This window comes from Saccopteryx bilineata, chromosome 1 (assembly GCF_036850765.1).
Source record: "Saccopteryx bilineata isolate mSacBil1 chromosome 1, mSacBil1_pri_phased_curated, whole genome shotgun sequence".
Lineage (NCBI taxonomy): Eukaryota > Metazoa > Chordata > Mammalia > Chiroptera > Emballonuridae > Saccopteryx > Saccopteryx bilineata.
The window spans coordinates 96,642,371-96,665,186 of record NC_089490.1 but is presented as its reverse complement, the minus strand read 5'-3'; the positions used below and the strand labels follow the sequence as shown (position 1 = coordinate 96,665,186).

Here is a 22,816-nt window from a genome sequence, read left to right as displayed (position 1 = left end):
AAGTGGGCAAGGAAAACTGACAACCGAGTTTCCCTACAACACAGAATTATGCAGCCCGTCCAAGTTATGGACCCTGTGCTACTAAAGCTGCAGCCATTTGGTCATCGTAATACCTGCAAGGCGAATTAATGGCATTAGGACTGCAATATATATATAAAAAAATGATTGCATATTCTGAATTCCAAATCAGTTCAAGTGGATTTTGGAGTAATTACAAGATACCTTTGCTTGACAAGGAGATAGAGCTGCCTGTGACTTCACAGGCAACAAACTTCAGTTTCAGTTTGTTCTACTGACTCTTCCTGTGAACATTTCCAGAGCTATAAGGTCACAAGTGCCATTTCCTCCTGCTCCCTGTCCCCACTCTCATGAACTGACCACTGTCTATGTGCCCTGGGCAGCAGCTCTACTCTCTGAGAATAGAGTGTCCCTGGAAATTGTCCTTAGTGGCCTAGGAATAAGGGAATCATTCCAGTTAGGCTCTATCTCCACCCAAGTAGAGGTCCCCACAGGGAACAGAGGACAGTTGTGCTCAGTTCTTCTCCACTGGCCAGACGGACCTCTCCCTGTCTCCTTCTCCTCACACTTCCAGGGTTGTGACTCATGGCCCCATCCTGGCAGGTCCTCCAGGCCCCACAGAGTCAGTGATAAATCTAGAAGCAGCAGTGTGGTCTTGCTGGTCCGTGATCCAATGGGAGAGCTAAGAGCTTGCACTTCCGTGATGAGTAAAAAGCAGGTGGATACTCAAGATGGGCTGGAACATGTTGACTTTGTCCCTTGTTTAATATGCCTGGCTGTGCCTTCTTGGAAGTATTCAGTTGCAAGGTTGTTATTCCAGGTTATCCCAGTTTGTGAAAATAGTGTGTGTATGTATGTGTGTGTGTGTGTGTGTGTGTGTGTGTGTGTGTGTTCAGATGGCTATGACCCAGAAAAAGTTTATTATCCTGATAGTCTAGGAGGAGTTGGGGGGGCGGAATGGAGGAGAAGGAGAACGAAGGAACTCTTTGTTCTTTCTTTCACAAGTCCCTTTGATGGGGATGTTGAAAACACCACTGTGGTATTAAGTAAAATCTCTACAGTCTATACTCATGGTCTTAGAAATAACTAAACCTGGAATCAGGAAGCCAGGTGTAGCCCCACCTTTACCATCAGCTAACTCTGTGACCACAGCCATGATTCCACCACTCTGATTATTATTTTGAGTGGTATCTATGAGTTTACATGTCTTAGTAGATATTCCTGGAGGTGCCTTATGGGTATGCTAGGGGTTTTCAAAATATGCATTGGTTCAAATTCTGAATAAATCATATATGAGACATACTATATCTTTTTTTGTGTGACAGAGACAGTGAGAGGGACAGACAGACAGAAAGGGAGAGAGATGAGAAGCATCAATTTTTCATTGCAGCTCCTTAGTTGTTCATTGATTGCTTTCTCATATGTGCCTTCACTGGGGGGTCTACAGCAGAGTGAGTGACCCCTTGCTTAAGCCAGTAACCTTGGACTCATGCCATTGACCTTTGAGCTTAAGCCAGTGACAATAGGGTCATGTCTATGATCCCACGCTCAAGCCAGCAACCCCACGCTCAAGCTGGATGAGCCCATGCTCAAGCCGGTGACTTTGGGATTTCGAACCTGGGCCCTCTGCATCCTAGTCCAACACTCTATCCACTGCACCACTGCCTGGTCAGGTGTCTACTATATCTTTTTAAAATCATATATATAAAGCCATGAGAATATCCCTAGTTCTAGGCACATATATGAGTAAAAGAGATGAATCTACTGTCCTTAAAATACTTCTTGAAGATACAAGGACTAAATGCTAAAGGAAGTAAACTGAAGGATAGAGCCATTAGAGCATGGTGGCCATTGTACCCATTTCAAGGTATCACTCATATAAGCAAGCTGCATGACAGCCACTTACCCCATAGAGCCATGAAGATGGAGAAGAAGACCGTGGCAGGGTTGTCAAACAGGTGGCTGGCCCGTGCCGTGCCACAGGCTGAGCTGAGGTTCCAGTAATCACAAGACTTATCACATAGGGGACACATGATGAAGACATTCTGCTGGTCACACATCTCTTTGCTGTAATAGATAAAGGCCACTGGGTCAGGTGGAACTCATGCAGGACCCACCCCAAACAAATCAACTCCAAAACACCCTCCACTTCTGAATCCATGGCTGAGCTTATCAACTCTACACATGAGGTATGTTGAAGAAGGTGGGATTAGATTTTTCACCTTGAGAATGTCATTCTTGTATTTTGTCCCCCAAAAACGGATGGGCCACCTTTTGAGGTGTGGAGCCCCTGTTATTACAAGTGTCCCAACAGAAAGTCAGTGACCATCTGTTAAAGGTTTTGTACACTGAATGATGCCTTTTAAAGCCCCTTCAAAATGTGTGGAGTCTATGAGGTTGGTTGGAAGCACCAACAATTGTGAATGAATCACCCGCCTGAAGTTAGATTCCATCATCATCATTCAAGCCTAGGTTAGCTTCCTAAACCTACAATCTGTCTCACAAATGTGTGAGGCTGGTCACAGAGAGAAACAAACAAGAATGTGTGGCTGGACCAACCCAGGCTCTTACTTCTGGAAGAAGAAGCCATGTGAAGAAGAATGGAGTCAGATCTGGACTGGAAGACCTTGTCTAAGTGCATCACCTGTAAGACCATTTGGATTAATAACCTCAGCCTAATAAGAATTATCATGAACATGAATTGGCATTAGGGAAAATGAAAGAATAAGGTAAATTCTTCCAGTCTAGATTCTATGATCTTTGAGAGAGAAGCATGAGTCAAATAACTATCACCTACAGTCTAACTGATTCTATTTAGTGGGCTGATGAGTAGATTTGAAATTTCATTCATTCATTCGGTGATTAGCTGGATCCAATTCATTTGTCTCATGTGAGTCCTTGTAAATAAGAACCAAGGAACTAGCAGCCCTAACTGACCTCCCAATATGTCTCCATGCCACATATTGATAGGAAATGAATGAACTTATCATTCTGGTGTGTGCTCCTCCTCCTGGGGAATGGGCGGACAGTTCAGTTCATGGTTTGGGGAAAAGAGGTGGAGAGCTTGAGATTTTATGAAAATGCAGCATGGCTATTCTTGCATAGCAGAATAGAAACAGAGATGGGGAGGTGGGGGGGGTGTCCTACGTTGAAAACCGCAACTGGGCTTTCTCTGGAAAGAGGCAGCAGAGGGCGCTACAGAGCACAGCTGGCAAGTGGGAGGCCACTGCTGGGGGAGTAAGCTGGTGCCCTGTGTGCTCAACAAGCTTAGGTTTCGCCCAGAAGTCAGAGGGATGTGCGGATCTAGCTTTCCTTCATTAAGAAGCTGAAGGGTTTTACTGAGGGCTGTCACTGACTGTCAAGCCCCGGCTTTCAGGCTGGTTTTCAATGAGCTGTTAGTCCGAGGCAGGGAAAGGCCCCCTGTGTGAGAGAATGGAAACTCTAGGTCTCTGAGGATAAATCCTTCTCTGAGGATAAATCCTACTCCCTCCACTGGCTCGCTGCTAAGCTCTCCACTGGCAAGTGTCAATAGCAGTGACTCATTCACATCAACAGTATTAAATAGTAATATCTTATTAATAAGTTCAGCCGTGCTAGTTTCACCTGGGCATGTTCTCATTGTTCACTGGAGAACCAGGTTTATTTAAAGTTTTCTGGATCAGCTAAGCGTTTGCTACATAGTTGAAAAGGAGTTGTTACTTTCAAAGAGGAGAGTACCCACTTGGAAAACAAATTCACACAGAAAATTACTGGGCTGCACAAATTCTAATAAAGTGCGGTGCTTTCAGCCTTGCCTGAGAACATTTGAATTCTCAAATGCTGCCCTTCAAGCATGTGTGTTAGAGACTTTGTTGTTCAAGGGGTTTTTTTACACATTGATTGGGGGAGGGAAAGTCCTAGTCAGCCTACTCCTAACCAAATCCAGTCAGTACTAAAAGGCCAGGAATGAAAAAATATTAGCAGCCAATGTGGTGCAAAGCAGTTTGCAACCTAGGTGCAGATGTAAATCACTGGTTTTAGAATCACAGTCAACCATCAATCACTTGTGCAAAATGGCAGCCACGGCAGCATGGATACTCCCCGCAACATTTAAATGGGGTGTCAGAAGTCTTTTAATGTACCAAGTTGGGTTGTTTTGTTGTTGCTTTTGATTCAAGCAATTTGAACAGAATTCTGGAGAAATTCTGCCTCAGGATGACACGAAAACCACTCTGTGTTCTAAGACAGGCTGCCTCTAGATAGCTGAAAGGTGAGGGAAGCTCACCTAGAACTGAAATCATCTACATTATTCACTAGCTGCATAAGCCACAGACTTCTAGTTAGACTTAACTGTGGCTATAAATCTAATAGTGCAGTTCTTCAATCTGTCATTTTCTTTAGAAAGCATAGGCTGATAAAAAAAAAACGGGGGAAAAAAAAACAAAGTAGTGGTTTTCTTAATGAATGACTCATTGCCCACAAGTTAGGTGAGACAGAGCTATGTTAGCTGAAAGAGAGAAGGTGTAATGAGGCAATGATTCCGGAAATTCAGACAGAACATCTGTTATTAAGGTTCAGAACTAAAGTAACCTATTTTTTTCAATATGGTTTAGATTAATCAGCCTTTTTTTTTAATGCCCCAGTCTTTCTTACCCATGTAAGCAAATGCCTAACAAATGGAACCAATCCTTTGGTAAGCAGAAAAAAGTTCTATAGATGTATCATGCACATATGGAATTATTACTTACAAATGATACTTGTATCTCACATATCAAAGTTATCGGCAATAAAGGGTACCATTTCAAGTTCCACGTAATGTAAATCTTCTGGTTTTGATATTGTAGTTACATAAGCTACAATCACTGGGGTAAGCTGGGTAAAGGGGACATTGTCACATTGCACACTTCAGTTCTATCTTTGCAACTCCCTCTAGAATGTTTTCAAATCAAAAAGGTTTTTAAAAGTGATACATAGGTAGTAATTTCCAACCTTAATGCCAAAATTAAAAACCTCAAAAATAATTCCAGGAATAGTGCAAGTTTTTAATAATGTTTAGGAGCAGCTGACAGACACAGAGCCTAAAAGAGTGTGAATTTGTTTAGATTCAGTATTGGCATTTGGAGAGCGTTCCTTTGTTGATAGGAGTGATATCTGGTGAGTTTTCATCAGGCCCGCACAGGTTGGACCTTTGATGGATATACAATTATGAGTAGATTTTTAAAACATTCTTCATAATATGATTAATTTTTTTCTATTATATACACCTTGATTTGCCACATCCTACCCTCAGTCTGAAAAAGTGACAACCAAAATTTTAATTTATAATAGTCAATTTCAAACTGTTTAGGCTATGATGTATAGTTTGAAAAAGATTTTTATATCATATTCCAGTAGGAAAGTACATATATGCCTGACCTGTGGTAGAGCAGTGGATAAAAGCATTGTCCTGGAAAGTTGAGGTCACCAGTTTGAATCCCTGGGCCTGGTCATATGGGAGTTGATGCTTTCTGCTCCTCCCCCTGTTCTTTCTCTCTCTGTGTCTCTCTCTCCTCTCTCTCTAAAAATTAATAAATAAAATCTAAAAAAATATATATATAAAAAAGAAAATACATACATACCATCTTCCCATAAACATACTCATATATCTAAATAAAATCTCATGCAACCACATGTATACTTCCTTCTTGTGGCGAATACTGATATTATATTTCATTCTGTTCTCTCCTATCTTATTCGAGTTCACTTACAAGATAATCACTAAATTAATCCCATAATTCACTATGCGACCCATAGTTTTTAAAACATCACACACTCTGACAGGCAATACGATAATAATCATATTTTATATGCCTATACACCTGCACATATATAGGCGTGTGTGACTCTGCATAGATGTATGTCTTTGCAGCATGTATGTACCATAGTCATTTTCAGCTGCAGTGGTCACTGTCATATGTATTTCCACACAGGCACAAGTTCTAAGTCCTGATGTAAGCCCCACCCACTCTACCAGCATTGGTTCTTTAAGCACAGTATGGGGATTTCCAGTTTCGATCAACCTGAGGTCCGGCTCTCTAGGGATCACAACTGGGCAAAGGAAATGTGGAAGCTGTGTTTTCTGAGAATTCATAAGACATGGCCAGGTGAAGGTCCCAGGCTGCTGGGGGGGAGATGAGCCCCCTGGAAGACCTCACACACTACTGGAAAAAGCCAAGATTTGGAGCAGTAGAAAGCAACAGAGGTCACATCTCAACCCAATTAGTTGTTGAAGTTGGACAAGTTATGTGACCTCACTTATCATCAATTTCTCCCTCTGTTAGGTGAAAATAATACCTATATTTAATAAAGAGTTCATAACTAACATGGAACTCCAAACTACTTAATATGGTAAGTGAGGCTTTTTCTTTAAATCTGTCTTACCTGGGAATATCTTCTTCGATGGTTGCACAACCGTAAAGAAACACAATCACCCCAATTACAGAAGATGGGATGAGGAACGCTGTATATAATCCCAGCCAAGCAAAATACAGTCCGATTTTTTCTCCAAAATACTTTCTAGAAAAGAAAAGAAAACGCATACTAAGAACATTATATATGTACTCTCCTCATCTCTGTCGGTTCTAAACCTGACGATGGGTCAGCATAAATAAAAAGTGATGGACGTTACATGAGGAAAGGGGGACTTCAGCACAAGGACTGGTCTTTTCTGAAATGAATGACATTCCATTGGAATAACACATACACACCTGCCCTGGCTGCCCATGTGAAATTGTTATGAGAAGGACCAGCCCTAACAGCAAACTCAAAATATTCCATAAATTCTGTCATCTTCACCCAGACAAACATGAATAACAACGCATCATCTTGTCACGAGTGCCATACTTCCTAACCCACAGACAAACACACCTTTTGGAACTAGCTTATTGAAACAAAACCCATAAATTATATACTCCAGGATATATACTTATGTACATAAAACAGCAAACATACACACAGAAAAATGGCTAGAATAAATTTGATAAAACAGTAAGAACGGTTTCTCCAGCTGAGGAAATGAGTGGTTTTTATTTCTTCTTTTTTTTTAATCTTTCTGTATTTTTAACTCCCTTACAATTTTTTTGTGGCTACTTTTTATTTAAAAAATTTTTTAATTAATTTTAATGGAGTGACACTGATAAATCAGGGTACATATGTTCAGAGAAAACATCTCTAGGTTATTTTGACATTTGATTATGATGCATTCCCATCACCCAAAGTCCAGTTGTCTTCCCTCACCTTCCAACTGGTTTTCTTTGCGCCCTTTCCCTCCCCCAAACCCCTCCCTCTCCTCCCCCCACCCCGTAACCCCCACACTCTTGTCCATGTCTCTGAGTCTCATTTTTATGACCCCCTATGTATGGAATCATATAGTTCTTAGTTTTTTCAGATTTACTTATTTCGCTCAGTATAATGTTATCAAGGTCCATCCATGTTGTTGTAAATGATCTGATGTCATCATTTCTTATGGCTGAGTAGTATTCCATAGTATATATGTACCAAAGCTTTTTAATCCACTCGTCCACTGACGGACACTTGGGCTGTTTCCAGATCATCGCTATTATGAACAATGCTGCCATAAACATGGGGGTGCATTTCTTCTTTTCAAACAGTGCTATGGTGTTCTAAAAATGGTACAGCTGGGTCAAAAGGCAGTTCAATTTTCAATTATTTGAGGAATCTCCATACTGTTTTCCACAGTGGCTGCACCAGTCTGCATTCTCCCCAGCAGTGCAGGAGGGTTCCCTTTTCTCCACATCCTCACCAGCACTTAGTCTGTGTTGTTTTGTTGATGAGCGCCATTCTGTCTGATATGAGATGATATCTCATTGTGGCTTTAATTTGCATTTCTCTAATGATTAGTGATGTTGAGCATTTTTTCATATGCCTATTGGCCATCTGTATGTCCTCTTTGAGGAAATGTCTATTCATTTCTTTTGCCTATTTTTTTATTGGATTGTTTGTCTTTCTGGTATTGAGCTTTACAAGTTCTTTATAAATTTTGGTTATTAACCCCTTATCAGACGTATTGTAAAATATATTCTCCCATTGTGTAGTTTGTCTTTTTATTCTGTTCTTATTGTCTTTAGCTGTGCAGAAGCTTTTTAGTTTGATATAGTCCCATTTGTTTATCCTGTCTTTTATTTCACTTGTCCATGGAGATAAATCAGCAAATATAAATATATTGCTATGAGAGATGTCAGAGAGCTTACTGCCTATGTTTTCTTCTAAGATGCTTATGGTGTTACGGCTTACATTTAAGTCTTTTATCCATTTTGAGTTTATTTTTGTGAATGGTGTAAGTTGGTGGTCTAGTTTCATTTTTTTGCAGGTAGCTGTCCAATTTTCCCAACACCACTTGTTGAAGAGGCTGTCTTTACTCCAATGTATGCTCTTACCTCCTTTGTCAAATAGCAGTTGTCCATAAAAGTGTGGGTTTATTTCTGGGTTCTCAGTTCTGTTCCATTGATCTATATGCTGATTCTTATGCCAGTACCAAGCTGTTTTGGGTACAATGGCCTTGTAGTATAGCTTGATATCCAAAAGTGTGATACCTCCCACTTTATTCTTCCTTTTCAAGATTGCTGAGGCTATCCGTGTTCTCTTTTGGTTCCATATAAATTTTTGGAATATGTGTTCTATATCTTTGAAGTATGTCATTGGTATTTTAATTGGTATTGCATTGAATTTATAAATTGCTTTGGGTAATATACACATTTTAATGATGTTTCTTCTTCCTAACCATGAGCATGGTATATGCTTCCACTTTTTTGTATCTTTCCTGATTTCTTTTATCAATGTTTTATAATTTTCCGAGTACAAGTCTTTAATATCCCTGGTTAAATTTATTCCTAGGTACTTTATTTTTTGGTTGCAATGATGAAGGGGATTGCTCTCTTAATTTCTCTTTCTGACAGTTCATTGTTGGTGTATAAAAATGCCTCTGATTTCTGAGTATTAATTTTATATCCTGCCACCTTGCTGAATTCATTTATCAGGTCCAATAGTTCTTTGACTGAGACTTTAGGGTTTTCTATATATAATATCATAATCATCTGAAAATAATAATAGTTTTACTTCTTTTCCAATTTGGATGCATTTTATTTCTTTTTCTTGTCTGATTGCTGTGGCTAGGACTTCCAGAACTATGTTGAATAAGAATGGTGAAAGGGGGCACCCCTGCCTTGTTCCTGATCTTAAGGAGATTGCTTTTAATTTTTTTCCCATTGAGTATGATGTTGGCTGTGGGTTTGTCATAGATGGCCTTTATCATGTTGAGGTATGTTCCCTGTATTCCCACTTTGCTGAGAGTTTTGATCATGAATGGGTGCTGGATTTTATCAAATGCTTTTTCTGCATCTATTGAAATTATCATGTGGTTTTTATTCTTCCTTTTGTTTATGTGATGAATCACATTAATTGATTTACGAATATTGTACCAGACTTGCCTCCCAAGAATAAATCCTACTTGATCATGGTGTATGATTTTTTTTCATATATTGCTGGATCTGGTTGGCTAATATTTTGTTGAGGATTTTAGCATCTAAATTCATCAAGGATATTGGCCTATAATTTTCTTTCTTTGTGTTGTCTTTGCCTGGTTTTGGAATCAAAATTATACTCGCCTCATAAAAGGAGCTTGGAAGTCTTCCTTCCTCTTGAATTTTTTGAAATAGCTTGAGAAGGATAGGAGTTAGTTCTTCTTTGAATATTTGGTAGAATTCACTTGTGAAGCCATCAGGCCCAGGACTTCTCTTTTTTGGGAGTTTTTTGATAACTGTTTCAATTTCACTTGTAATTCATCTGTTTAGGTTTTCTGATTCTTCCAGATTAATTTTTGGAAGATTATATATTTCAAGGAATTTGTCCATTTCATCTAGGTTGTCTAGTTTTTTGGCTTACAGTTCTTCATAGTATTTTCTTACAATATTTTGTATTTCTGTTGTGTCAGTTGTTATTTCTCCACTCTCATTTCTAATTTTATTTATTTGAATCCTCTCTCTCATTTTCTGGTGAGTCATCTTGTTTACCTTTCAAAGAACCAGCTCCTGGTTTCATTGATCCTCTGTATTGTTTCTTTAGCCTCTATGTCATTTATTTCCACTCTGATCTTTATTATTTCCTTCCTCCTATTACCTCTGGGCTTTACTTGCTGTTCTTTTTCTAGTTCTTTTAGATGCAGGGTCAATTTGTTTATTTGAGCTTTTTCTAGCTTCTTAAGGTATGCCTGTAATGCTATGAACTTTCTTCTCAGGACTGCTTTTGCTGTGTCCCATAAATTTTGAATTGATGTGTGCTCATTATCATTCGTTTCTAGGAATTTTTTTATTTCTTCTTTGATCTCATGTTAACCCATTCATTATTTAATAACATGCTATTTAGTTTCCAAGTGGTTGAGTATTTTTCAGCTTTTCTGTTGTGGTTGATTTCTAGTTTCACGCCACTGTGATCAGGGAAAGTGCTCGATATGATTTCAATCTTCTTAAATTTGTTGAGACAGCTTTTGTGCCCTAACATGTGGTCTATCCTAGAGAATGTACCATGAGCACTTGAAAAGAATGTATATTCTGCTGCTTTAGCGTGAAAGGTTCTGAAGATATCTATTAAATCGAGTTGATCTAGTATGTCCTTTAAGTCTGCTATTTCTTTGTTAATTTTCTTTCTTGGGAATCTATCTAGTGATGTTAGTGGGGTACTGAAATTCCCTACTATTATAGTATTGCTGTTGATCTCACCCTTTAAATCCATCAAAGTCTGCTTTATATATTTAGGTACTCCTATATTAGGTGAGTAGATATTTATAACGGTTATATCTTCCTGTTGTATTGCTCCCTTTATCATAATGTAGTGACCTTCTTTATCTCTTACTATAGCTTTTGTTTTAAAGTCCATTTTGTCTGATATAAGTATTGCTACCCCAGCTTTTTTTTCATTTCCATTTGAGTGAAATATTATTTTCCATCCTTTTATCTTCAGTCTATGTGCATCTTTTGTTTTAAGGTGTGTCTCTTGCTGGATAAAGTAGTCTTGGTTGTAGGCTCTTGTTCTGCATTACTTTGAATATTTCTTGCCATTCCCTTCTGGTCTCAAGTGTTTCTGTTCAGAAGTTGGAAGTCATCCTTACGGGGGTTCCTTTGTAGGTGATAGTCTTTTTTTCTCTAACAGCTTTTAATATTTTCTCTTTATCACTTAGCTTTGGTATTTTAATTATGATGTGTCTTGGTGTAGATTTCTTTGAGTTTCTCTTTAATGGAGTTCTCTGTGCTTCCTGAACTTGTGAGATGTTTTCCTGCCTTAATTGAGGGAAGTTTTCAGCTATGATATGATTGAACAAAGTCTCTATCCCTTGTTCTTTCTCTTCTTCTTCAGGAACCCCTATGATGTGGATGTTATTTCTCTTCATGTTGTCACAGAGCTCTCTTAAGAGTTTCCTCAGACTTTTTGAGTCTCTTTGTTTTTTCTGCTCTGCTTTCATGCCTTCATTTATCTTGTCCTCTAACTCACTGATTCGATTCTCAGCTTTGTTTATCCTGCTTTTAATTCCTTCCATTGTGTTCTTCATTTCTGATATTGTATTTGTCATTTCTGACTGATTCTTTTTTATTATTTCAATGTCCTTTTTTATATTTGCTATCTCTATATTTAGGTGTTCACAATGACCATCTATTATTGTTCTAATATCTTTGAGCATCCTAACAATCGTTATTTTAAACTCTGCATCTTGTAATTTGGTTATATCTGACTCATTCAGGTCCTTTTCTGGGGATTTCTCTTGATTCATTTGTGTTGCATTTCTCTGCCTTCTCATTTTGTCTGTGTAAAAGAGGGTTTTGGCCACTGGAGTCCACTGGGTGGGGCCTGTGTGTTCCCTTGGTGTAGTCTGTCTGCAGGCCCACCACCCCCTCTGTTGTTGCTGCCTAGGACATTCAGGTATGGGCGTTTCTGGTGCCTGCCCACTGGAGAAGTTGCTGTGATCACGTGCTCGGGTGTACAAGCCTCGGTGGCCTTGGCCTTCACCCCGTCCCCACGGGTGGTGTTATGCTCGGCCCTGAGGGCAGAGGTGAGCACCTTTGCTCAGCTGCGGGTCTCCACCTGATTCCGGGCTTCCACCCCACCCCTGCAGGAGGAGCCCACTCATGAGACGGCTGCAAGCCTTGGCTCCACAGGCCAGGCAGAACTGCATGCCCATGCTTAGTAGAGGGACTCCGCCTGTCTGGGCTTTTGGCTCCACCCCTGTGGGAGGAGCTGGCTCCCAAGTCAGGCCACAAGCCTCGCTCCTGCGCCTTTGCTGAAGGGCATATCTCCACCCCTTCCAGGGTTCCTGCCCTTCCCCCCCACAGGCTGGATTGCAGGTGGCCCACAGCTGGGCTTGACCACTTTTACACATCCCCTCCTCCCCAGCCAGCAAGATTGAGCTCACACCTGGGCCTCAGTGGTGGCCAGCCGGCTTCTGCCTTTGCCAACAGAACCGCGCTTCCACGTCCCACCGCCACCCGCCCTCAGGCAAGCCCTCAGCTGTGTGGGTGGAGGCGCTGCAGTTCAGACCCTAAGACTCACTACTGTAGTCCCAAAAGCTCCCTCCTTCTAAGAGACTTTGCTCTGAGTGCTGCGCGAGAGCTTGTTTGGCTGCTCTCCTGCTTCCTTTTGCTGGTATTGCTGTTTCCAGGGGAAATATTCACTTCAGATTTGGGGAGGGACTCGTCCCAGAGGTTAGGATGGCTGTCTCTCAAAATGTTTCTCCCTGTGCCTCATAGATTACACTCTCTTCCTGCTACTCTGGTCCTCTCCTCTCTCCCCATCCCCTGGAGCCCCACGTGAGTGGTTGTGAGAGAGGTTTTCTGCTAGGTCCCTTTAAGAAGATCCCTGGGTCTGAGAAATCAGTCTTTTTCTCACAATCAGTATCCTGACTTGTTTCCAGCTAAATACTGTCCATACACCTCTTCTAGACTCTGGGGCTGCAGGCTGGGGCTTTGTTCCTGGGACTCAGGACCCATCCTTCTCGGCTAAACTCACTTCCCACCACGCAAGTCTCTCTCGGCTGCTGTTCACTCTGGGGAGCTGGGCAGCCCTCTCCACATTTACGCTTTTCCTACCAGTCTCAGTGTTGCTTCTTCAGTGTTCTTTGGTTGAAGAGTCCTCTTAGTTTAGTCCAAAGTTGGTTTTTCCATATGATGGTTCTTAAAATTAGTTTGTAATCCACTTTGGTTTTTGGAGGTGGAAGTTGGTATGTTCGCCTACTCCATCACCATCTTGTCTTCCTTACAATTTTTTAAAACATGATTCATTTTAAATAGAAAATTTACCAGCCCCTGTCTTTTTTTTTTTTATCCCTAGCTCAGACAGTTAAATTTATCACACTAAGCTCTAAAAGGGTTTTTTTCCTTCAATAAATGTTGGTCACATTCACCTGCTGAGAAAAAGACAAGTTACAGAGTAGTAGTGTGTGTTATTTCTCAGGATCCGCTGACACATTCAGGAGGGAGATGGGGGCTCAGCCGACTCTTTGATGGAAGCACTAGAATGAGGAGCACAGTGAACGTCCCTTTATCCACTTCCAAAGGGGCTGTGCCCAGTAAGGATGCAGACAATTGCAAGGAAATGTAGCTTCCGCCCCAACAACAAGAGCAATCTGGATCATCTGTGACATCAAAACTTGTCTTGAACCCATCAGACAGGTGAGGTTGCAAGGGAAGCAGGTGAACTAAAATTTAAAAGAAGAGAGAGAACTCCTCCCAGGAAAGATGAGACACACAGTTTTCCATTTGGCAGAGCAGGGGAGGAAAAAATAGTCACCCCATAAGAGTGAGTAAGAAGATAAAGAAAAATATTAATTTCTGAAAAACTGAGTGTAAGTTAGCATGACTCCAGACACAAGAGGAGTTTGTACTCATGCATAAGATCCTATTCAATGACCACCACCTGGCATTCACTAGGATAATGGGCAAGGTAGGAAAATGAAGAGAGCCCCTTTAGTTCCACACAGCCATGAAAGCCCACCCATCTCCCAGTCAAAGAAAAAGCATTAATCCCTGAGTAACAAGATTAGCAGTCTCCTGCTTGGGGAGGGGCAGGCGGGACACCCTTCTATGGGAAAGGACTGCTGAGAGCTGAGGGAACAATGACAACCAAATAGCCCTCCATGGCCAACACGAAGTATATGGTAATATCATCTCACTGCTGAAGGAATCTGAAATCTATGGTACAGTGAAGATGGCTCTAGCAATGACAAAATCCAAGCCTAGCTCATCCTTGACTACACTGACTCCACCCTGCCTCACCAACAGCCTGACAGAAGAGACATAAGCACATTTCCAAGAATAAATACCATTGACCTCAGTTTCTACAGCTCTTTCATACACAATGTTCAGAAATCAATAAAAAAATCTTGGGACTCATAAAAACATAACAAACTCATTTTTATTGTCAAGAAATAAGGAAATCAACAAAGCCAAAGTTGATCTAGATGCCAGAGTTATCAGACAGAAACTAAATAATTAAAATTAATACGTTAACCCTTTGAGTAGTATGAATGTTCAGGTATGTCCTCACTCAAAGGGTTAACAAAAAACTCACTACTCAAAGGGTTGAGGAAGAATTTTATGCAAAAGATGAGCAACATGAGAAAGTTGAGAATTCATAGAGACAGAAACATAAAAACATAAATTTAAAATGCTAGAAAATAAAAACAACAAATTATTATCAGATATGAAAATGTCTTCAATAGAGCTTGACCAGGCTGTGGTGCAGTGGATAGAGTGTCAGATTGGGACGTGGAGGACCCAGGTTCAAAACCCCGAGGTCACCAGATTGAGCATGGACTTATCTGGTTTGAGCAAGGCTCACCAGCTTGAGCCCAAGGTCACTGGCTTGAGCAAGGGGTCACTCGGTCTGCTATAGCTCCCTGATCAAGGCACATGTGAGAAAGCAATCAATGAACAACTAAGGTGCCACAACATAGAATTGATGCTTCTCATCTCTCTCCCTTTCTGTCTGTCTGTCCCTATCTGTTGCTCTCTCTGTCTCTGTCACACACACACAAAAAAAGTCTTCAATAGAATGCCTTGGCAGGAGACTGAATATAGCCAAAAGAAGATTCAATAAACTTGAATGTAAGTCAATAGATATCATCCAAACTAGGACACAAAAGAAAGAAACAGTAAAAAAGAAAAAAATATAGCAATCAACAGCTATAGGACAACATCAAAGCATGTCAAATATGTACTTGAAGTTCCAAAGGATAAAGAGAAATAGAAGTGAAGAAATAGTTGAATGGATCACAGTTAAACATTTTCTAAAATTAATCAAAATTATCAAAACACTGATGCAAGAACTCCAGCAAAATTATCAAAACACTCATGCAAAAACTCCAGAGAAATCCAAGCAGAATAAAAACAAAAACAAAAATAAAACCCACAAACCTAGACATATCAAAATCAAACTTTTGAAAACCAAAGGAAGGAAAAGAAACTTTAATTAAGCTGGGGTGAGCCTTGGCTAGTGGCTCAGTGGATAGAGCATCAGCCTGGTGTATGGACATCCTGATTTCAATTCCTGGTCAGGGCACACAGGAAGGCGACCATCTACTTCTCCCACATTCTATCTCCCCCTTCTTTCCCTCTCCCCCTCTTACAGTCAGTGGCTTGATTGGTTTGGGCATGGCCCTGGGCACTGAGGATAGCTCGGTTGGTCCTAGCATGGCAGTCTCAGGTACTAAAAATAGCATGGTACTCAAGCATCAGCCCCAGATGGGGTTTCTGGGTGGATCCTGGTTGAGGTGCATGTGGAAGTCTGCCTCACTACCTCCCCTCCTCTCAATTAAGGAAAAAAAACAAACATTAAGCTGTGGTGGCAGACGTGGGAGAGTGTGGGAGGAGGAAATGGAAAAGGGGGTTGTACAATACACAAAGGAACAAAGGGAGTATTTACAACCAGGAGCCAGACGGAAACAAACATGACTGAAGAAAGCCAAATATGATAAACCATAGCTTCTCCAGGTTCATCTATGGGTAGCAGTAACTATCAGTCGAAGCAGCCCAGGGTGACATGTGGGGCAACAGGACAAGTATCGCCAGATCCTTACATTTTCCAAGAAAAGTTAGAAATCTGTATTTCTCCTAATTTTTCAATGTTGGCAATTGAATTAAACCGAAATACAAATGTGAGAGCCAAACAAAGAACAACCAAGAACTGGACAATGACCAGGGGCTATTAGTTGGTACTCTTTGTGCTATAACAGAGATCACAGAATGCAGGCTCTGGAGTGGGAAGGCCTGGGCATGAATCTGGCCTCTGCAGTTTCCTAGTTTGGTTATGTTTCTCAACTTCTCCCAGCTTCATTTTTTTTCCACTTAAAAATATGTTACTGTGAAAATTAAATAAGCAAGATATATGAGGACATAGTTAGCACATCATGATTATTAACTATTGTTGATTATATATATTATTCTTAAAATTCATGTGATCTACTACATTAAAATGAAGAACTTTTTCATCAAATGACACTACTGAGTGAAAAGGAAGCCACAGAATGGGAGAAAATATTGGAAACTGTATATCCAACAATGGATTTATATACGCACTACATAAAGAACTTCTACAGAGCAATAAAAATCAAGCAGATATTCCAAGAGAAAAATGAGCAAAAGACTTGAAGGGGCCCATCATAATAAAAGATACCCAAATGACCAATAAACATATAGAAAGGTGCTCAATCTCCCTAATCATCAGATTGCCAGATAAGTGCAAAATGAAATCACAATGCAATACCTCTACACGGAGAATAGCAAAAATGAAAAAGAAGAATAATACCAAGTATTGGCCAAATGTGAAGAAACCAGAATGCTCACAAGGTGCTGGTGGGATGTATACAGATTGGGCCTCTTGGAAAATCTGCTTAGCAGTATCTACTACAGCTGAGCATGGGCTTCGCCTGTGATCCACCAACTCAACTCTTAAGTGTATACCCAGTAGGAATGAATATATGTGCACCAAAAGATACATACAGGAATATTCACAGCAGCACTACTTATAACAGCCTCAAATTGGAAACTACCCAAATGCCTATAAATAATGGAATGGATCGATATGTTGCAATATACTTGCCCAATTAGAATGAACAAATTACAGGAACACACAACAATATGGACAAATCTCACAAGCATAATGCTGGAACAAAAGCCAGACACTAAAGAATGTATATACTGTATTATTCTATTTACATAAAGTTCAAACACAAACTAACAGTGTTAGAAGTTCAGATAATAGCCTTAGGAAGGTAGTGGCTAGAAGGGAGTGCAGTGTGTGGTGGGGGGACCTCTGGGGCGCTAATAATGCTTTTCTTTGGTCTGAGTACTGACATTATGGAGGGTGTTCACTATGCAAAAATTCGGCAAGTTCTATTTTATTGTTTTATTACCTTTTTAAATGTATATTATACTTTGATTTTAAAATGGTTTTAAAAGATACCACATGTCCTACACTCAGCAGGCCAACAGAATCCCCGGATATCATCTTGTCCATTCTCTCACCGTTGAGCCAAACAGCATGTAATCCACATCAGAAATACGGCTCTTCAGGCCCAGTCTGTCGCCAGGTCTGAAGGGGAGTTTTTACCTGAATGAAGCATCAAGACCAGGCTAAGGAGGTTTCCAGAACACGATGACCAGCTCTGAAATGCAAGGTTGGCGTTTGACAGGGCCGCCCAAGGCAGGGATGAGGGCAGAAGGATGCCTGCACAATTCCAGAGTGATCAGATGGGAACTTGAGTGGGTGATGATCTGCGTGAAGCAGAGGAGCCAGCAGGGCATGTTGTAGGGGAGCCGGCCCCTCTGCTGGGGGAGGGACTTCTGTTCTCAATTCCTGCCAACCCTACCTCACCTTCTTTCCTGGTCTCACAAAAAGCTGTCAGGCTCTCCTGGTTCCTCAGGAAGTGGATTAAAGGTAAAACAGATTCGGGTGCCCTTCGCGGCATTACGGGCAGGAGCCCAAAGAGAAAGTGCTGAGCCAGTCAGTAAAGTTCACAGTGGCTGGTTCTCTGGAAGATGGCCAGGAATTTCCCAGGCGAGTCAGCAAAGGCCTCTCCTTGGTGAAACCGTGAGATAGGGCCAACATATCCAGTCCATTCATGGCTCCAGCTCCCTGTGAGAATGGTTTCTCCCATCTCAATGGGCTCCTGACCACCAGACCACCCACCACTCCCTTCAGAAGGAGGAAGGGTGTGCATCCTTATGATGGAAGAGGGGCGGGGGCTTCTGGCCCAAAGGCGGTCCCCTGGGAAATTCCTGGTTTAGACTGGGGAGCCCTGCACTGGTCAAACTCTAATTTCATTTTCTCTTGCTGTCCTCATTATGGCTTTGCTCTAACTCATTAGCCCCTTATGTTTTCCATAGATACCACATCGGCTCCCACCTTGGGCCCTTTGCTATGGCCATGCCCTCTGCCTGGAACACCCCTTCCTCAGACTTCATACTCTCTTCCTCAGTCTCTGCTCTGATGTCACCTCCTCGGCCAGGTGTAAATGCCACCTAACCTCTCACCTTGTTTCATTTGCCTTCATCACACTTAGCATTACCTACCATTGTTTTCTAAATTTATTGATGATACTGTCCATCTCCGCTGCTCGAATGAAAGCTTTGTGAGAGCAGCTTTTTCTATCCCAGTCACTGTTGTTTCCTCAGTGCCTATACTATGCCTGGGACAGAGTGGTGGCTTAATAAGCATTTGTTTAATGGGTGACAAAATCCTCACAATGACCCTGTAAGGGGGTTACTAGGCCTGTCCCTCTTCTATGCAAGGGAGAGCACAGCTCAGAGAAACTGAGTGACTGTGCAAGGTCACATAGCTATCAAGACAGAATCTGGACTCCAGTTCAGGGCTGCCTGATGTCAAGCCTCTCCTTCACCCATGGCATGGGTCTTTTAGGTCACAGGGTAGACAAGAATGCAGGCTTGAGCCTCCCAGTTTGCCAAGTATCATGATTTATTTTCTACTTTAACAAAAACTGAAAAGAACCCTAAGTATCACCTGAAATGACATTCTCCACTCAGTGATCTACAAATTCTATTACCCCCAGAAGCTCATTCACGTCAGAAAAGGGAGCTCTGGCATGTGTTCCAATTTCCATTTGTTAAGTAAGCACTACAGAAAATGATTCCTGAGACAGTGTGTTTATTAATGAGCAGCGTGAGAGCATCCAAGTGCACACCAGACGGTGATTAGAGACACATGCTCATGGCTAGTCCCCTAGTCATTTATCACCCAGTGGCTTTATCCATTTTACATTCTTTTCATTTTCATTCTTAAATATTGTTTTGTTTTTGTTTTTGTTTTACTCATGACCAAGCTTTAAATAAAGATGGAAACATAAGAAACACCTATGGTACAATATAGCATGTTAATGCAGAGTGTATTGTACAAATGGCAAGAAAATATTCAATAAATTTGCCTCGATGATTTTCACACAGGTCTATAAAATGCATACGACTGATCAAAAACTATTATATGACATATAAAGATATGTCATTACCAAAAACCAGTGTTGAGGGGGCCTATTGTATCCAATTATATCCAATTGGCTTTTCATTTATTGGGAATTAAAAATCATCCCCAGCTACCATGTGTAATCTGCAGAAAAATGCTCACAAACATAACCTAGACTTTCTACTTCAGCTCATCATTTAGGAATGAAGGATAAATAATAAACCAGCTAACTCTTTCACTCAAAGTGCAAATATACCAAATTTCAGGTCATGAAATTTGTTTTTTTCCATTTTGAAGCTAAAATATGATAAATTTTCATCTAACTTTTTATATACATCATTACCAAACCAAAGATGACATACACTGCCATCTAATAGTGTATTTGTTGACACATTTTTCTTGCATAATTTAATGTAATAACATAAACAGTATGTGCCACCTTGGTTTAAAAGGACAAAGATAAACGTCTTTATATCTGAAGAATATTCTAAAAAATTGTGTGTAATAAATTTTACAGTACAATATCCATTAATATCTATTTTAAATATTTTTACTTAAAATCATTTCTTCATCATTTTCCACATAATATTGACATCAAAACCATTCCCAAGGGAGCAGAGGGGATTACCATGTGCTGCTATAAAGGGGGCTTTGAGGGGCTGCAGACTGACCCTCCACTGCTCTGCCAGATCTGTGCCCAGCAGAGACCCTACAGCAGGGCAGTCAACCTTTTTATACCTATGGCCCACTTTTGTATCTCTGTTAGTAGTAAAATTTTCTAACAGCCCACCGGTTCCACAGTAATGGTGATTTATAAAGTAGGGAAGTAACTTTACTTCATAAAATTTATAAAGCAGAGTTATAGCAAGTTAAAGCATATAATAATAATTACTGACCATGTACTTTATGTCAGATTTTCGCAAAGTTTGGCAGAATAAATCTTTATAAAACAACTTACTATAGCTAAATCTATCCTTTTATTTATACTTTGGTTGCTCTGCTACCGCCCACCATGAAAGCTGGAACGCCCACTAGTGGGTGGTAGGGACCAGGTTGACTACCACTAGCCTACAGTGGATTGTGGCAACAAACCCCCTGGCTCTCGGCCCGCTGCACTGGCCAATGGGAGGCACCAGCAGGAAATGGAAGGGTGGGGGGAATAAAGACTGTGGGGCATTGGTTTCCTCCAAATGTCAGGCTGCAAAGCCCTGGGTTGGCAGTGGGGGCCACAGCTCTGGTCAGAGGCCTCCCTGCATGGTAGCTTCAGCCCTGCTTTCTCTGGGTTCCATAACCACAACCTCCTCCTGTCCCTCTGGGCCTAATGGTGCAACTCCCCACCATTGCTGCTGACCCCTGGGGTGTTCCCATCCCTTGTGGACTTCCCTTCATCCTCAATTACCCATTTGCATATGTTACCTCCTTTCTAAATAATACAAGGTTCAAAAGTCAAAAAAGGGGAAGAAGAGATTTAGAAGCTTCTGATCTGTTACAATCTTCTCATTTTACAGATTAGGGAACTGTGGCTGAAAGACATTACCAGACTTGTCCAAAACCAACACCAATAATTAAGGCGGAGCCACAAGTAAAACCGGAGCTTAACATGGGAAAACTAAAGACAATACATTTTAAGACTGTTAGAAGAGTTGTTGGAGTTCATATATAGTCAATTGCTTGAAATGGCACTTGGCCTACAGTAAATACACAGAAATGTTAACTGTCATCGTCATCATCACCTTTGCGTGCTAATTCCCAATCCAGTTGAGAAAAAGGGGGAGATAGACTTAAAAATATATAATCCTTCTAGCATAGAGATTCTAAAATGAATCTTATTTTGTATGTGAAGAAGCCATAGTCCCCTTTAGTAAGATGAGAAAGAGGTGCCAGGGTTCACGGCGTGATGAGGACACCAGGTAAATTCATCCCACTTCTGCCCCCTTGGCCCTGTTCAGCAAATAACCTTTGCTGCCGTCACAGAATAGCTCTGCTTCAAGATCCCTCAGCAAGTAGGTGTTGCTGTTAAGTGAAAACGACCTTCATCTTACTGAGTTACATATCCTGTTCACAAAAATTAGGGAATATTTCAAAAATGAATAATATGAGGTGATAAAATAACCCATATTTTTTGTGAGCAATATCTATCCACTGAGACTACAAAGGAAAAGTGCCTTTAAAACTCTAAAGCAAAAGATTCCCACACAAGTTACTGCGGTTCCTTACTCCACATTCTTCCGTAAAGACAAGAGGCCAGATAGAATTGTAAAAAGAGGTTGAAGAACTGTTTTGACTTTGCTATGCCATAATGTGTGCAGGTGGCAGAAAAAAACAAGGCTTCTTTTCCGTATGACAAAAAAATAATTGTTCTTCAGTGTTCTTCAATATTCTCCAGGGCAAGAAAGACTAACACTATGACAACAGGACAAGTAACCAGTTATATTTTGTGTTGAAAAGTTGATGAAGAAATACCTTGATACAATACAAAGCAGTTACTGACAGCTCATGGACAATGTCGGCGCCGATGTTTTTGGAGAACACCTGATGCCATGGTGGAACCTTTAGGAAAACTGAGTTGAATCCAGCCCTCCCAAGTTATGTCTGCTCATCATGGCCAAGACATAGGCCGTGTTTATCCTGAGCTTCTGCAGCCTGTGTTCCCTCTTAAGTATTCTTGCATGTGAAATCTCAACTCTGGTTTTGTTTTGTTTAATTTTGTTTTTTTTTTTCAAATTCCAGGTGCATTCCTCACCTTAAAATAACTGTGTTTGTTCTGTCACTGGGCATACACTTTTTACTGATGACTTCTCTTTCCCGAACTGTGCTCCCTTCTCATTCAGCAAGGAAGGGAAGAAAAGAAACATTTATTGAGCACCTGCATGGCTTTCTGCATACATGGAAGGTTTAATCCCTACCCCATGAGTTAAGAATTATTATCCCAATTTGCATATAAGGAAAACACACTTTGAAGAAGTTTAATCCCATGCCCAAGATCCACAGTCAGTTAGCTACACATCCGAATTTCCAACCAAAGCCTACATATCTGAAAGGTCTTTGATCTCTTCCACTCACTGTTCTGCCAATTCCAAATCTTTTCTTTCCACTGCTAATTGTACCTCCCTCCTCTACCACAAGAATATGACTAGCGGAAAAGAGAATATGAATAATTGTATATAATTATACAATAGGAAAACTCTCCATCATCTTATCTTTACCTAGAATATCACTTTGTGCCCATATGAGTGATGTTAAAAATTATGGAAGACTAAAAATGAAAAATTTCCAAATTGTTTTTCCAACCATTAAGCATTAG

The 22,816-nt window shown here is 40.7% G+C and overlaps 1 protein-coding gene across 3 annotated transcripts in view; it reads right to left on the bottom strand.

Moving 5' to 3' along the window:
- The window catches only part of ANO2 (anoctamin 2), a 348,314-nt gene that overhangs the window by 168,346 nt on the left and 157,152 nt on the right, over positions 1 to 22,816 (bottom strand). For all 3 annotated transcript variants that reach the window (XM_066261651.1, XM_066261659.1, XM_066261667.1), the window contains 2 exons: positions 6,418 to 6,552; positions 1,925 to 2,085 (listed from right to left, as the gene is read on the bottom strand). In XM_066261651.1, the coding sequence (XP_066117748.1) occupies positions 1,925 to 2,085; positions 6,418 to 6,552 (296 nt within the window). The remainder of the gene's footprint in view (positions 1 to 1,924; positions 2,086 to 6,417; positions 6,553 to 22,816) is intronic.